Genomic DNA, 18,438 nt, shown 5'->3' with positions numbered 1-18,438 from the left:
GTCACCAAGTTGGGATTCGGTAACAAATTAGCAAGGAAAATTTTTGATAAAATCAGGAAAATATAAAAAAAAAACTGAAAGAAAATGAACTAGGCTCGTGTCTGTGTAATTGTTCATACTAGGAGGTGTTCTCATATTATAACACTAAATCTCATACTAAATAACAACAATAAATCATCAACCTCATATAAATATCGTCCTTGCATCCACTTACAAAACCACAAGTCCACAACACATTCAGGATTTATATTATTAAACAAAATAATAATAATAATACAAAATTCAATGTCATCCTTATTTGCACTTTCATTTTAATCGAATCTAATTGCAACGTTTGTAATTTAATCATGAAATTGGTAAAAATCATGATTAAATTGGTAAAGAAAAAAATCATGATTAATCGTGATTTTTTCAATTAGTCAGAGGATTTGGTTGCTATGATACCAGGTAAACTAGGACAAATCCTTGTAGGTGGCCAAAGATGAGGTTTGAATTCAAGACCTCTCCCTTTATAATAGCTCAATTTGAGCATTTGTTGGGATAGATGGATACGATGGCTAGAAATCAACAATCCCATTGATAACATACTCTTTCTTGGCAAACATTTTGGCAAAGCATTTTTCAAAACATGGGTTAGAGGTTTTGGAATGGGCTGATTTTTGGTGAGGATGATCTCCACGGTGAGGAGATCATTCTCACCAAAAATCATCCCATTCCAAAATTTCTAACCCCAGTTTACAAGTTGAAAATTCGTGGACCATTCATTTTTGTAAACCATTTTTGATGGGGTTAGAAGTTTTGGAATGGGCTGATTTTTGGTGATGATGATCTCCTCACCATAGAGATCATCCTCACCAAAAATCAGCCCATTTCAAAACCTCTAACCCATGTTTTGAAAAATGTTTTGTCAAAATGTTTGTTGCTGAACATTTCCCATGATCTAATCTCCATATATTCCGGTGGAGAGTGGCCTTAAAGTAACAGAATCCATTGAGAGGACCCATGGCTATCCCCACCCACCCACCAAGTTAAGAGTAATAATAATAAGATGAAGAAAATTCCAGTGGTTTGAAAAAGATGGCCCACCAATTTATTCCACTTGAATAAGAAGAAGAACAACAAGAAGTAATTTTAAAAAAAAAAAAAAAAGGTGAAACAATGGATGTATATATAAGCATCCTCTTAAGTCTAATTAGAACTTGCAGAGAGAAAGAGCTAACTTATACTCTTTCAGAGAAAGAGTGATGCAACAGCCTCGAAGCTAGTTTAAACTAGTGGGAGGTTGTGTGCAAGAAAAAAACAAGAAAAAGAAAATATGGTGAGAGGAAAGGTGCAGATGAAGAAGATAGAGAATCCTGTACACAGACAAGTCACCTTTTGTAAGAGAAGAGGAGGTCTTCTCAAGAAGGCTAAAGAGTTATCTGTTCTTTGTGATGTTGATATTGGAATCATCATTTTCTCTAACCATGGAAAGCTTTATGAACTTTCTACTAATGGGTATCTCTCTCTCTCTCTCTCTCTCTCTCTCTCTCTCTCTTATCTATGAAAGTTCATATTCTTACTTTGGTTTTGTTGTAAATTATTTAAGAACGATGAAAGAACTGGTTGAGCGATACATGAGGTCATCTCGAGGAGCTGAAAGTGTAGAAAGTGAAGCGAACCAGTTTCTGGTATGTACTCTCCACCGAATGTTTTATAAACCTGACCAAATCAGTAGTTGATGAGAGATTTTTTATTTCTTAAAAAGGACAGCCAATCCATTTTACAGAATCTCGATAGATCAATTGCAAGAAACTTAACTTGAGTAATTTTATAAAGAGTTGAGAATAAACTGACTTGAAATAAATCATTCAAAATTCACTCGTTAACATGTCATGTGCATAGAATCACATATCTTTTTCTTTTTAAGATACACATGGAAAAAGATATAGAGTCGTGCTGGGGTGACACAAGATTTATTGTGATTCTCACAATTCTGACGTCGAGATGCATACATAACCATAGATGATTTTTACTCATATCACAAGGAAACACATCTATGGTTATGTCTACATCCCATGTCAGACTTGTGAGAATCGCAGTAAATACCATGTGTCATTCCGACATTTTCCAAAGATATATGGTTCTGAACACACATCCATGTCAGTTTAGTGAATTTTCAGTGGCTTTTTTTTGTAATATATGTCAGTTTGTGTGATTGGTTGATCCCATAAGATTCTGTGAAATCTCGAATTGATTTTTTTACGAGAAAAAATATTTATGTAGTTAATTGATGAATTGCTGATTTTGTGAGTTCTAATTTTTTAATTATGAAAAAATGGGCAAGAAATTAAAATATATTATTTAGGTATTTGATTTTTCACGCTGGGAGGGAAAATGAATTTTTGTCTCACCTCATGCTAACTCAATCGAATTGACTTGATGATTCGCCAACTTGATTAAGTGATTTTTTTTTTATTTTTTATTTTTGCATGAAGCTTAACTTCAGTTGTCTTGTAAAGAGTTGTGATAAAATCTGATGGGCCACGAACCATAAATTTTAGTAATCGAATTTCGACAGTCCAAGACCGCTGAAATTGTTAATGTCCCCAAATTTGACGATTTAGAGACGTCAAATTTCACCCATCCTCAATTAATTTGATGATTCCGACCCATGAAAAAAAAAATTCCGATAACGAAAAATTCAACACCTTGGTCTGTCAAATTTTATGAAATTTGGCAGTCTTGGACTGTCAAATATGGGCTTTTTTCATGTTGTGGTTAGTTCGATTGAATTTTAGGGTCGTGTCAATTAAAAGTCCAATTGAATTGAGTTGACTTGATTGAGTATGAAATTGATTCCACAACTTTTAAAACCATACTAAAATCTAAATCTCATTTTAATATTTCCCTACGTGCAATCAAACGGTGAAATTCATTTTCTCATAATATTCATTTTTTTCCATTCTCATTTTTACAAGCAACTCGTACTTGTTGAAATCCAATTCCATGCAATTAAACATGCCCCAAAGCAATTTAGGTAAAAAGTACATATATTTATTTTTTTAATTTATAATATATGTAAATTACTCCAACCGAGTTGATCTAGGGTCCGATCATGGTTGAAAAAAATAAAAAAAGTCTTGACTTTTCAAGGATCTAACCAAAAAACAGCTGAGACAGAAAGATAATTTCAGTTTTCCTAGGGATCGCTGTCTTCAAGAATCCTAGGGATCTCCCCATCTCAGCCGTTCTTTGGACACAATAATTTTCAAGATATTAATAAAATAATTGAGGATAATTCCTTGATGCTATGCATGCATTAAAAACTTTTTGATGCTCCCTAAAAACATATAAACACGATGTGACACCCTGAACAAAAGCCACAAGCCACGTGTCGGCTCTCAAGCTGCAACCCCATCACTTGAAAACCTCACGAAAAACTATTTTCTCAATTAATAATACCATATAATATTGAAGAAATAGAAAGAAACATTTATATTTTTCAAAAAATAGAAAATTTATTAAAAAAATATTTTAGAAAAATATCCATACTTCTTTAAATAAAAAAAAAAAAAAAAAAACAAAACAAAATAAAACGTAAGACATCTTAACTCGGCCAAGTTTGGAGTTGACTCAGGTAACTATTAATCAAATGAATTGGTCATTTATACTTGAATTCAATTTTCTAATTTACTTATCAAGTAATTATTAATCAAATCAATTGGTCATTTATACTTGAATTCAATTGAGTTAACTCAACTTGATTGAGTTTGATTAGTTGAGTTTTTAAACATGGTTAGGATAGATTCAAATTTGATGGTTTGACTCATTATATTTTAATTTGACCTGTAAAATTTAAAAATCATGCTTCTTATAGATCAAATTTAAGTAGGTTAAACGAACTTCTTCCCTTAAATAAATCAGAGTACCAAGGTGTTGTATCTATCTTTAGTTTCATTGCTTGTTGTTTTGTTTGGTTCTATGTTACCGAGTTTACTAATATAATAGCGAACCATGAAGTTGGAAGTTCAGATAGTACTCGCAATGGAGTCGTCGAAAACAACAAACCTAATGAACATCCTTATTTTTGGTGATTTTTAGAAATGCCCCTTGGTTTGGTCAAATATTAGAGATAACAGTTATTTAGAAATCTCAAGATTTGGTCTATATTACTCATTTGTTTGAAAATTGATGACATGCCTCCTTGACCTGAGTCTTCTTCTATGGTATTAACATAAGTGATTTAAATATCCATCACGAACTACCTTTAATAATTAGGTTTGTTCAAGAGTGGCGAACCATGAACCGCTAACCTGAATTTGAACCAAACGAACCAACTACCCAGGTAACATAGGCCTGATTTAATAATACTACTTATCTTAGCGGGTTTTATCGACTCACTACGTTAGAAATCTTTCAATATTTGGCATTTACTACTTAATTTTCGAGTTAAAGAAAACATTTTTCTTCACTTTGTATTTAGTAAATTTTTTTTTATTTTTTTGGAGCAGGGGTCAGAAAATGAGATAACTTTTCTCAAAGAAGAGATGCAACTACTCGAAAAGGGTCTCAGGTAAAACTTAAATTCTTACTTAAAAAATGATTTTTTTTTATTGAAAAATGCTGGAATGACATAAAAGGAGACACAAAGGTGACAAAAATGATGTGGTGGTGCCTACATAACCGTAGATGCTTTTTACTTGTATCTCGCTGAAAAGCATTTATGGTAACGTGCACAACACCACATCATTTTGTCACCTTCATGTCTATGTTTGTGTCACCCCAGCACAACTCTTTTTTATTATGGGCTTGAAAACTTGTGTACCTATATATGGTCATAGTCCTTGTAAAAAAATTGTTCAAATCCAACGATTATAAATGACAAATAAACTGACTATGGATTGTAGGTTTAGGACAAGTGCGCCAAAAATATATGGATTTACCCAACTAAAAAGTGGACTGAAGCCGTGCCCTATATATTTGTTTCTTTAGCAAATAATGTTTTTTTTTTTTTTTTTTTCGTACTAAGGTAATTAAGGATGGCACAATGGCATTTAACATTGCGAGGAAGATTATCTCTTTTAACAGCTTATCATGATACATAGTATGGATTATTAGTCTTTAGTTGTCTCCTTTGGTCTTCTAACTCTGGCGGGTAGCCTATACGTAGTTCCACTCTAATGTTGAAGTCAATTTTCAATCACAAAATAAAAGTTGAGTTAAAAAATTACGTACATTTTCCTTTTTTTTTTTCCTCTTTGGATGGCTGATTAAGGAGTAGTAAGTAAGTTGTCATCGTCTCTGGCCATCTTATAAAGATCCCATGCTCTGCCTATCAGTCTAAACCATTTAGAGAGTTGTTTTCCTAGAAGGGATCTAGTTTTGTCTCATCAATTTTATGATTATTGAGATAGTGCCTTGTTAGCGATTCTCTCTTGGCGGATACCACTGTTTCAAGATTGTTTGCTCAGAGCATATGCTTACTTTTTCAAATGTCACACCCATCCTCCGACCTACTAGACGAGTGAGTTTCCCATTTGCATTAGCAATTTTAGGGTGTTCACCAGATGACACTTGTATGTTCGGATGAGGATCTGTAAGTTTACCCTTACAAATACATTCCATAACATATCATATTATTGTATCTAGATGTGAAGGTATCTATCTAGAATTAGTATGAATTAGGATTTTTTCGAAAGAATCTATTTAGGATTAGTTTCAATAAAAATTTAATTATGAATTTCTCTGATTATCTTGTTTGATAAGGATTACTTTCTTACTTTAGATTTATTTAGTTTCTAGATAAATTCTCTAGGTTTTGGTATATATATATATGTTGGTGTCCAATTTTAAGTAAGGTTACTTTATGGTCAAGATATAAAGTCCTCTATCTTCTAAGAATACTGGACTCTGCCCATCCTCTTTGGTGTTAAGGGAGATCATCTTTATAAAAAATCAGCTCATTCCGGAACTTCTAATCCTATGAAAAGTGATTTACAAACTAATGGTAAAAATTGACAGTCCACGATTCTTAAACTTGTACACTGAGGTAAGAAATTTCATAATGGGCTGATTTTTTTATCAAGATGATCTCCTACCATAGAAATCGTTCTAAAAAAAAATCAGCTCATTCCGAAACTTTTAGCCCATATAGGAAAAAACAGTCTACAACTTTAGCTATGTTTCTAGCTCTTCAACCCGACCCACATACATATATATATATATGGACAACGTTCGATAGTCTAAGTTTTTCCTATGTGACTAAAAGTTTTGGAATGGATTGAATTTTTTTTTTTAGGATGATCTCTATAGTAAGGAGATCACCCTCACAAAAAATCAGCCCATTATGAATACTTCTAACCCCATTTTCTAATCCCATCAAAAGTGGTTTACAAATTTATAGTAAAAAATAACGGTCCACGATTCTTCAACTTATAAATTAGGGTTAGAAGTTTCAGAATGAGCTGATGTTTTGTGAGGATGATTATCCTCACAAAAAATCATCATATTTCGAAACTTTTAGCCCATATTTAGCCAATATATATAGACCTATAGGCCTAACTAGTAGGGGTATGGCAATTGGCATATTATTAATATATTATGTTCTCAGGTATACGTTTAGAGGCATACCAGAAGCAATTTCTTTGGATGAATTACGTGTACTGGAAAAGCATCTTGAAATTTGGATATATCATGTACGCACAACTAAGGTATATAGTTCATTATTTACTCGTATTATCTTATTCATTTGAGTCGTGCTAGAGTGACTGCATAGGACACTGCGTTTCACGTAGTGCTAACATGGAGGTGCACACAATACCATAGATTTTTTCACTTGTATCTCAAGGAAAAGCATCCATGGTTCTGTGTGCATCTCCACATCAACACATTGTGAAACGCAATGTTCCACGCAGTCACTTCAGCATTTTCCTATTCACTTTTATATGACCTATTCTATTCTGAAGTTATACTTTCGTTTCAATTTGACATATAAGTTATTCTAATTATTAAAAGTTTTCACTCGCAGATGCAAATTATGCTTCAAGAGATTCAGTTGTTGAAGAAGAAGGTTTGCTTAAATTTATTTTACTTTGTTTGTGTGTATGTGTGTGTGAAATAACAAATTTAGATTATTCTTGGATAATAATTATAGAACCTGAATAAAGTTTATATAGAAAACAAATCCTTCTAGAGATGGGCTTTATCAATCTAACCTCAAACTTTTAGATAATCATATCTAATCCTATTTGATATGATGTAGCACAATACAACTAACTACAATGGTCCAGAACACTCTCACTCTCACTCATGGTTATCAATAATCATTATGAGTTTTCTGAAATCAATTAACTTCAAGAACGCAGACATAGATGTAGATTCTACATATCCAAGTCCTTGTTGTTGAACAAGTTAGGCTATTGAAATACGTTTTGCAAAAAATAAAGTGTTCACCCGAGAAAAATGATGTATACAAATGAGTAATAGAGAATGAAGAGAAAATGGCCCAACTCAAATGGACCTTGATTGGGTCTCGATTGGTTTAGGCTAGATCGAAACTGCTTGGATTTTAATTAGAAAATGTTCCCTCTTAAAGGTCCAGAAAAATGAGTTCAATGTTGACTCCATCATGAGCTCAATCATTGGCAATTACCTCTACTAGGCCTTAAAAATGGGAATGGACCCATATGGACCATGATGAGAATGATTATGAGAGATCCAGAGGATCTTTCGGATAAGAAGAGTTTTAGGATATATATCTTTAAGCAATGAAGGTTCTCTCTCTCTCTCTTCTAACCACAAAAAGGATATCTTGGACTTTGAATTGAAGGTTAGGTCGAGTGAATGGGATTGGGATTGGAATTGGAATTGGTAATGTACTAACCATATTTGAATTAATTTGGGACTGGAAGGAGTATTTAGGCTAGGTGAGACAAATGGGATTTGGGCTAGAGGGCTTGGACTATTGGATATGTGGAAAATTTAGATCCACTAAAAACAACCAAGCATGAAACAACATCTCTTCAACTTTTTAACACCGGAGAATAGGTGGTGCACTTCAGGGAGTAAAGGTTTCTTCTATAGTAAGGATTGGATATGGAGAAGTTGTTTGTACCATGTCATCTTCAACACCCTACTCCTAGCAAAAACATCGAAAATGGTGGAAGCAAGTAACATTGCTATACAACGACGGAAAGGAACATCCATCATATGTGTAATATTTCAAGAACCCAATTAAGAACTGATCGAGATATTTTCCAAGGTTTGTTTGCCACGTATAAATCATTAAAGAGAAAGGAATTTGGTAAGGGTTTGTGTAGTTATGTGGGGTTCAATTAGGAAAATCACATACCACTTAAAATTCACCATTCATTGTTCTAGGGTGTGAATCACAATGTGAAAAAATCCCAAATTTGACGGCCTTGGGCCATCAAATTTCATAAAATTCGATGGACCAAGAGGTCGAATTGGCATCGAATTTTTCGTTGTCAATTTTTTTTTTCTTCGATGTGTCAAAACTGTCAAATTAATGACGGATGGGAGAAATTTGACAGCTCTAAGCAGTCAAATCTAGGAACATCAAGAATTTTGATGGTTCTAGACTATCAATATTCAGTTTCTAAATTTCTTGGGCCTTGGCCCCGTCAAAATTTTCTATCAAATTTTCTAGTTTTCACGTAGTGAATGGCACCCAAAACTATAATTTTTTAAAGAACTTTTCAAGGAAAAATGACTTTGATGATCGAATCATAGAGATTTGGTAAGGGGACTCGGTTGAAGAATGGGAAAGGTGTTAAACACCTCATTATCTCCACCATGCTGCTGGCTACTTAGTGAATTTGGCCATTTCAATTTTTTTTGGAAAACTTAGATTAGTGTGGGGAAGTAGATGGAGGCAAAAATGACGTTCTATGCAAGAACCATTCTTGATTTTAGACCTATGTCTTGAGAAATTGATTTGACACTAGGAAGGAAGAAGGTGATCTCATAAGGAACTGCTTGGTATATTAACCAACCAACTACTACAAAAGACTAATCTGTTGGAGAGTGGAGAACTATGAATATAAGAGGGTCATAGGCTTAAGTGGGGAACGATATACCTGAGAGTGGAGGACAATATACTCTCAACACTTCCCCTCACCCATAAGGGTGACAAGAATTGAACCTGTAACCTATACGAACCTAGTGCTCTAATACCATGTTAACTAATCAACTACTCCAAAGGACCAATCTGTTGGAGAGGGGAGAACTGTTGAAAATATATCAAAAATCCAAAATCTGTCCATCAACTACACATAACCACAAGGTGTTTGTGCTCCACACTCAAGCCAATCTTATGTTGAAGATATACAAAGGATCTAAAAACCAAGAAGCCAGGAACAAATCATGTAAAAATATATCCAGAAGTAGACTTTTGAGTATCGAAATATCCAGCAAAATCCGAGTCTGAATAATCGATTACTTTAAGCTCGCTTGACCTCTTGCAAACCAACATAAAATCTTTTGTCCTCTATAGGTACCTGAATACATTTTTCACTACTTTCCAATGATCGATATTAAGATTTTTTTGATTCTACCAAGCATGCCAACAACATAGCTGATATCTGATTGAATGCAAATCATTGCATACATCAGACTTCCAACCGTTGAAGCATATACTTTTGAATCTACCTGGTCTCTTTCGATTTGGTTCTTGGGGCATTGTTTCTCACTAAAATGGTCACATTTGACCATTGGGGTTTCACCAGGTACACAAGACTACATGTGAAATCTCTTGAGAACTTTTTCAACATAAGCTTTCTAGAACAAACCCAGTAACCCAACAGAACGATCTTTATGAATTTTGATCCCCAAGACATATTTGCCATTCCCCATGTCCTTCATGTCAAAACTTGACGATAAAAAATGTTTCATATCATGAAATAAATGAATATCGTTGTTGACAAGTAAGATATCGTCCACATAAAAAACAAAGATCACAAATCTACTCCTGCTGACCTTGAGGTAAATACATTTATCCACCACATTTTCCTTGAACCCATACCTAACAACAACTTGATCAAATTTTAGGTACTACTGCCTAAAGGCTTGTTTCAGTCTATATATGAATTTCTTTAGACTGCACACCATGTGCTCATTGCCTTGAATTGTTAATCCGTTAGACTGAGTCATCAAAGTTACCATTAAGGAAGATTGTCTTTACATCCATCTAGTGTAGTTCTACATTATAATAAGTGACTATGGCAAGAATAATTCTTAGAGAATCCTTAGATGAGATGAGAAAGACGATCTCTAAGAAATCAATACTTGATTTCTGCTTGAAACCTTTTGCAACTAACCTTGCCTTGAGCCTTTCAATTTTTTTTCCTTCTGAGTCTCTCTTTATCTTAAAAATCGACTTGCAGTCAATAACCTTACGATTCTTTGGAAGAACTGCAACTTCTCATACATGATTTCTTTCTATAGATTGCAAATCTTCTCTCTTGGCCTCTTGCTAGTGTTGAGATTCATTATTTTTCATGGATTCTATAAATGATAAAGGATCATCTACATTTAGATTTCTCAATTCATCTTCTTGAAAATATACTTTATAATCAACTGTAATTGCAGATCTGCGCTCTTTAGAAGATCTTCGCAAAGGGATAGGTTTATAAATAGAAAGGATTGTCTGTGGATGAACTAGTTCCTTAATAGGAACAAATGGTGAATGGACTATATCCTAAATTGCAATGATCTCATCTGTAGCTCTAGGAGGGGAAAAGGTAGAGTTTGAAGGTATAAAAAACCCACAGGGAGAGTAAATAAAAGAGTACTCTTCATAGACTTAGAGAAATAATCTTATAATGCTTCAAACTCCCACTATCCTGGACATCCTCAAGAAATTTGGCATGACTGGTTTCAGTAATCTCCATTGGTCTAGATGGACAATAAAACCTAAAGCCCTTGGACCTGTTAGGATAACCAATAAAGATACATGATGTGGTCCTAGGGGTCAAATTTCTTAATCTCTGGATTATACAACTTAAATTTTGCAGGACATCCCCAAAAATGGATGTAATGAAGTGAAGGCTTCCTTCCAATCTAGATCTTGAATGAAATTTTTGGTGCAACTTTACACGAAATTTGATTTAGAATATGTACTATAAACTTCAATGTTTTAACCTATAAAGACTCTAGCAGATCTAAATGACTCATCATGCTCTGAAAAGCAACTTGATAAGTATGATTCCTTCTTTCGACAACACCATTTTGTTTTGGTGTTCCTGGAGTAGTGTATTGAGGTACGATCCCCTGTTCTCTTAGATACTTTATGAATGATCCATGGTTGACACCATCTTGAGTCATCTTCCCATAATACTTTCCTATTTTATTTGAACAATTTGTTTTGATCTTTTGATCTAATTGTTTCTCAACTTTTAACTAGTATACCTTAAAAACATCTAGAGCTTTTGACCTATGATGAATTAAATAAACATACACATATTTAGAGAAATCATCTATGAAGCTAATAAAGTACCGTTGACCATCACGAGTAGGGGTAGGTGACACACATATGTCCATATGAATTAAATCTAACAACCCAGAGGTTTTAGTGACCTTGAACTTCTGCTTCTTGGGCATTTTGCCTTTGATGCAATCCATAGATATAAAAAAATATGAAAAATCGAAAGAGGGTGGAATGCCTTCTTTGACCAACATATCTAACCTTCTTTTCAAGATATGCATAACCTTTTATGCCACAATATGGAAGAATTCCCTATTGAATGTGAATGCTTGGATATGGAAGAAACACATAATAGAGATGAAGTAAAAGAACTATCTAATGATATCTGATATTACCCATTCAACAACCAATAACATCCATATCAGAATAAATAGACAAGTTAGCATTTCTAAACAAAAATCTAAAACCACAAACATTAAGTTTAGAAATAGAAATCAGATTCCGTCTAAATGATGGTATATAAAAAACATCCTTTAAAATCAAATTAAAATCAGAGTCTAAAATCAAGTTGCAAGTCCTCATGGCCTCGACCTCCAATGTTTCTGAGTTCCTAAAGAACAACCTATCTTCTGGTATGGGGTTTCTCCGGCTGTTGAACCCCTACAAAGAATGGGTGATGTGTACAAATGCACCTGAGTCAATCCACCAAGAATTTGCTAGAACATCTATCAGATTGGATTCAAAAAATACTAAACTGATATTAATACCTTTGTTTTTCTTTATCCGTTCTTTATATTTGCAACAATCCTGCTTGTCATGACCCTATTTCTTGCAAAACCAACAATCAAGATTTTTAATTTTCCCAGACATTTTCCTTGATGCTTTCTCAAACTTTCATTTGCTTCTTGAACTTTGATCATTCTTTCCTTCTTTCTTGAAAGACCTTTTACTTTTAAAAGATTTAGCTAGATAAGCTAACTCTGCTCTAAATCCCTTAAGACATTCCTTCTCTATCACATACAAGGTGGTCAACTGATGGAGATCCCATTTTATTTTTTATGTACTATAGTTCACTCTAAATGTCTCAAAAGAGTTAGGTAGCGATATAACTACTATATGCACTAGCATAGTATCATCAAAATTAATATTAATTTCTCAAAGGCTAATTGCCAGATGTGATATCCTCAAAAAGTGTTCCTTAACACTTATAGAACCATCATACTTTAAGGCCATCAACCTGGAAAGATAATTGTATTGAAGGAACATCTTGTTGGCGACGAGTTGTTTATAGATGATAGCCAATAACTCTCGAGTTGTCTTAGTGACTTCGATATTCCCACGCAGCGATTTTGAAATGGATACATGTATAATTATCATGGTCATCCTGTTGGCTTTTTTCCACTTTTCATAATGAGCTTTCTCTAATTCCGAAGAAGTTGGAGTTGGAACCTTAAACATGTCCTCAGTGAGTACAAAATCATAGTCCATGCATCCTAGAGTGATATCAACACTCATGCGCCACTACGAATAGTTAGAGCCAATCAAGGGCTCTATTCAAGTCAAATGCCTCTGAATAGTAAGTCCATTCATAATTGTATTGACAAGGAACCATGACTAATGTCACAAATTTTAACTTTAAGAGAGTTTTGTTTTGTTATTTCAATTTGTACTAGGGGTTAATCCGAATTGATCAGGGTGTTTTACTATGAGCTAAAACTTTCCACCCTGTATGAGCGGACAAGGTGCCTCATCGAATATTACCTTTGGACATATATTTAGATATGTTACATGTTTCCTAGGACTGTGTTGGTTAAAAATGAATGACCTAGTCACTCATGTTTCAATTTGACTTAGATACTTCCACTACCTTGAGGCAAAAGGGTTATCTTTATCTCCCTACAACATTTGTGACTATTCTTTTCACTCGAATTACACAAAACTGACCTAAATCGCATTTTGATAGAATTAGTAATCTTATGCAAATCAGTGCTACTTCGAGATTTTAATGAGAATTGAATTTCAAAATTCAAGGAAAACATAACTTCTGTAGGTAAAACACCTTTAGACAGAACATGATTCTACTTCAACAATGAACCCTCGAACAACCACTTTACTAATCTTCTTAGACCCCTATAGATCAGACCTAATATCCAATTTGGACTAGACACGTATCTAGGTTCTTGGTACTTTAAAAATATGATGTACTCACCCACATTCAATATTTCCTAAGCCTTACTTCAGTTATTAACACTTAGTTCATCGATAGTATAGAGTGTAAGTGTATACGCCAAAACACTTAATCCCAAAAATGTGATTCTAGTTATTTCAGAAAAATTCAGCAACTAATTGTGTTTCAATGGACTTGAAACACATTTAGAGCAATTGGTCTTGAAAAGATCTTCGAATCGACTACTCATAGGCTTTAATTGGACTTCAATTATAGTCCAAGGGTATAAATATGCATTTTATATCAATCAAATAAATAAACAAATTCTTTAATGTTTTGATCATACGGTCCTCTTAACAAAATTAATGCATTCTTTAATGTAAACGACTTAATATTCTTTAACAAAATGTAGTCAATCATGTTGTGCCATCATATGACTAAAGAAGTTAGTAAGTAAATAAATATTAAAATAATATTTAATTCTTTAACAAAATGATAGCAAAAAGTCAAAATTTTAATGGGGCCCACTCCAATAGTTTAATGAAACTCAAAGTCCATCAACTTCATCTTCTCTAAGAAGAAAACACAAAGCATGATGAAATTGACACCACTATGAGGTTATGATGGGTTCAATGTCCCGTGGTTGAGGCTGGAATCTATGGAGATGAGATTGATGATCTAATCTCCGATTACCAACGGTACAAAATCGAAAATCCTGATGGGTTTTACAAAGAAATCAATATCAAAATTGAAATTGAAAAGGATTTAATAGTGAAATGAAAACTCATTTATCTTCATTAAGAATTTAATCAAAAGTTAAATGCAAGAGCTACAATTTGACTCTGATACCAATTGTGGGATGTGATCTTATATTTCACACTTAACAATCAATTCAATCAACTGAAATCTTAATGAATTCAAATCACGTACCTTCAATGAAACTCGAGAAATAAGATCAACAAGAACAAAATCCAGCAATAAGCCTGTGATGCTCTATAAATTGATACAAAACTAGATTCAAATCAAAATAATGACGAATCCTGATCCCTTGCTCTTCTATCGAATCGACGATCGATTTCCCTTCTTCGAACTATAATATGCCTTAAGCCAAAACAATGGTGTTTTACCATTTTCTTTTGTATGATCAAAACAATAGGATTCTCTCTTACGATCATACACAGTAGGGGATGGCTACTACTTTCCTCTTTAAAGAGTTTTCCTTTCCAATTCCACCCCATCACCAAATTGGAAGGAACTCTAGGAAGGTAAGAACTCTAATCCATTTAGGAAATCACGAGAACTCATTCGATGAAATTTTCTTTCATTGCAAGAACATATTTCCAACTTGATCCCTAATGTCCTTAGCCAATAACAATTCAATTCTTTTAAAAACTACTATTTAATTGAACTACAAAAAAAAAAAAATTAATTTAAAAAAAATCCAAAAAAAAAATAATTTTCATTAAAATTCCAACACAGAAACCTCTATAAATATTCTTTGAATCAATGGTAAACACACAAGGAAAATTGTGTGCCATTTTCCAACTTTCTTGAGTTGTTTCTTTTACTTTTTATCACTATGAATATAAGAGGGTCACGAGACTTAACTTGGGCATGATACAGCCGAGAATGGAGGAAAATATACACTCAACACCCTAAATTTTCCTTATTGAAATTTGTACTACACGATGCAAATATACTCAAGTATTGTGGGATTCTTGATCTAGGCAATGACAATGATGCTTGTGTCTTAGAAGAAATTCTTAATATGTTGATCTTGCTCTTTTTATTTACAAATAGTAGTGAAGAAAATGAAATTTTAAATCTAAGGTACCCTTCCTCCATCATCTTCCTGTTACTTATTTAAAGGCAATCCCCAAATAAGGTTACCAGATGGCATAGGTAGATTTAAGGGGTGGTTTGCTCACAAATGCTTCTACATTACAAGAAAAAGAAAAAGAAAAAGAGGTGATTAAAAAGGGAAGAGCCTAAAAAAAACTCTAAGACTATTCTACTTTTCCTACTTTAGTTGCTTTTTAAAAACTTGAGGTCTTCTTATTCTTCAAGGCCAGAGAGTGAGAGTATTTTTGGAGAAGGCAAGGCTTCTTAGATTATTAAAATTTATTTATTTAATCATTTTAAAATAATCAAGTTTAAGCAAATTTTGCATAAGTTTAGAAAATATTGCCTTTGCTGGGATGTTGGCCCATATGAATGATGCATTATACCATTCGCATAGTAAGTGTTTCTATCAAATAAATCCAATTTAAAATTTTATTTTATTTCCGTATTTGTTTTGTCAAATATAGTTTTAAGACATGGAATTATTTGTTTTATTTAAAGGAGGGGATACTAGAAATGGCGAATGAATATCTTCAAGGAAAGGTAACAATAGAAAAACTCCCAATAACACTACGAGAAAACTGAAAAATTGACAGGCAAAGACCCACGAATTTTAGAAACTGAATTTTGAAGGTCTAGGACTGTCAAAATTCTTGATGTTCTCAAATTTGATAGTTTAGAGCTGTTGAATTTCTCCCATCCTTCATTAATTTGACAGTTTCAGCTGGTCGAAAAATAAAATTTGACAATGAAAAATTCGACCATTTGATCTGTCGAATTTTATGAAATTTGACAGCCCAGTATCATCAAATTTGGAATTTTTTCACATTGTGTAAACACCATATATTTTCTTGTGTAATTAATGAGGTGCTATGGCCAAGATTGTATATGTAGTTTATGGAAAATGCTGGACTGCCTTCGTTGGACAATGTTCAACACTGCGATGTGGCAGTGCATAAAAAACCATTGATTTTTTAACTTGTATCTTGAGAAAATAAATCAATGGTTATTTGTGCATTGTGACATCAGTCCAGCTCAGTCCAGCGTTGAATGCAGTGTAGCACGACTCGTATTTTATATGGTCAAGAATTTTTGTTTTTGTTTGACTAAAATGCCTGTAGTTTCAGAAGTGTAAAAAGTATAATTAGTACTAAAAAGAAAATGGGGCATTTTGGTCAGGTATGATATATAAACGTTCTTGGGCCAATAAACACAAACTTGGGCCATATAACAGTTCACTTTAATTAGGCTTATATATTTAATTTGTTTTTGTATTTTGTGCAGATAGTAGAAGAGCAAAATAGGATTTTTGATTTTCCACCAGACATAATAGGAATTCCACACCCACTAACCATACCCAATGGAATATTCAACTTCTAAATAGTTTATTTAAGTACTAATTATGGTAAAGTGAGAGGATTGTTGTAATAGATTATATTGGTTGACATATTTCCTTATGGTTGTGTTTTATATATAGGTCAAGAATGACAGATTATATTGGGTTTGTTATGGTTTATGTAACATTGGTAGAAGAGTGTTATGATGTATGTCCTATTTAAGAATTGTCATGGTGGTTTAAACATATATATGTTTGAAAGTATGAAACACTTTTATATTATTATTGATGCCTTGGCCTCTAAATTTTGATAATTTTTTTCCTGGAAAATCCTCAATTTTGAGGGTTCATTGACACTACCCAACTCCATATCTCCTTGGTGCGAGGCGTCATCCACTAATTCTGGTGGTCTAGAGCTTGGACCATTTGTCCTAGAACTGATAATTGTGGACTGTAAAAAAGCCCTTAGTCAAGGAATATATACCGCTCAAGTAGTTTGTGATTTATCTATTTAAATTGTTTGTTCTCATAGGAAATATATTAATTAGAACTATATAAGTTGATTAGAAGTGTTCCATGACAGAGTTTATTACATTTAGGTTACTTTGATTTCTTAATTTTCTATAAATAGATGTAAACAGAGATATCCTAAAATGTTTTTAGCATTATAGTGGTTTATATATAGTAGGTGATGACTATGGCAGCTTGCTAAGTTGGTTTAATTCTATGACTGTTTGATACCATGACCTAGGTACGAAACCCACCTTCACCTAATAATTACTAACCACTAACCTGTTGGTTTACCTCTCTCTCTCTCTCACACACACACACACACACACAAAGAGTTGGAATAGTTGATTCTTCTCTTCTTTATCGTAGGAGAGATTCCATCAAACTCTATTGTAGGTATGTTTCGTTCGAAAAACCTTCACACTACATCGATTTTGGAGTCACCACCATTCATAGATTTGAAGTGTGAATGGCCATCTAAAAATAATTTTTCTAAACTGATTTCAAATTAGTTTAATCATAAGAATCATGAGAATGGATGAGGAGGTTCGGTTGAAGGATGAGGAAGGTGTTAAGACACCCCATCCTTCCCACCAAGGTGATGGTTACCTAGTCTTGATCATGTATGAGAATTCTATCTTATTTTGAAAAGGCATTTTTTGGATTAGTAATATGATAGGGGCTCAGACCTATAGCTCAATTGATTTGACACATTGCAAAACAACTTTGAGGTCGTGGGGTTCAAGTCCAGCTTACACATCAAAAAAAAAAAAAAAACACACACACACACACACAGACACACATATATATATGATGACACAAGCATTGGTGTATGAAGTCTAAGTGTGTGAATGTATGATGATGTAAATGGAATGTTCCCACTAATTGGGATTTTTTACTTTTGATTAGAGTTGAGTGTAACAATCCATGAGAGTAGTACTCTTTTGACTCTTAACCCCGTTTTTATGAAGATGCGTACAAGTTTGATGTACCCAAAATTGAGTGAGAATTTTATGTTGGTAATTAAGTGAAGGAACACTACGTGAAAACTGGAAAATTCGAAGGGCAAAGGCCCACGAATTTTAGAAACTAAATTTCGCCGGCCTAGGACCATTGAAATTTTGACATTCCTCAAATTTGATTGCTCTTTCGACGACT

The 18,438-nt window shown here is 33.5% G+C and overlaps 1 protein-coding gene across 1 annotated transcript; it reads left to right on the top strand.

Annotated features, from left to right (window-relative positions):
• The first annotated feature begins 1,208 nt into the window (after positions 1 to 1,208).
• On the top strand, positions 1,209 to 17,001 carry LOC147404338 (MADS-box transcription factor 33-like). Its single transcript, XM_086437728.1, has 7 exons — positions 1,209 to 1,497; positions 1,589 to 1,670; positions 4,494 to 4,555; positions 6,593 to 6,692; positions 7,010 to 7,051; positions 15,936 to 15,977; positions 16,719 to 17,001. Exons 1-7 carry the CDS (start codon positions 1,316 to 1,318, stop codon positions 16,812 to 16,814), a joined length of 606 nt encoding a protein of 201 aa, XP_086293854.1. The 5' UTR covers positions 1,209 to 1,315; the 3' UTR covers positions 16,815 to 17,001.
• The last annotated feature ends 1,437 nt before the right edge of the window (positions 17,002 to 18,438 follow it).

Source organism: Akebia trifoliata, chromosome 4, assembly GCF_017979445.1.
Source record: "Akebia trifoliata isolate Shusen 1 chromosome 4, ASM1797944v1, whole genome shotgun sequence".
Taxonomy (NCBI): domain Eukaryota; kingdom Viridiplantae; phylum Streptophyta; class Magnoliopsida; order Ranunculales; family Lardizabalaceae; genus Akebia; species Akebia trifoliata.
Note: the sequence above shows the minus strand (reverse complement) of the source record. Positions and strands in the feature narration are given on the sequence as shown.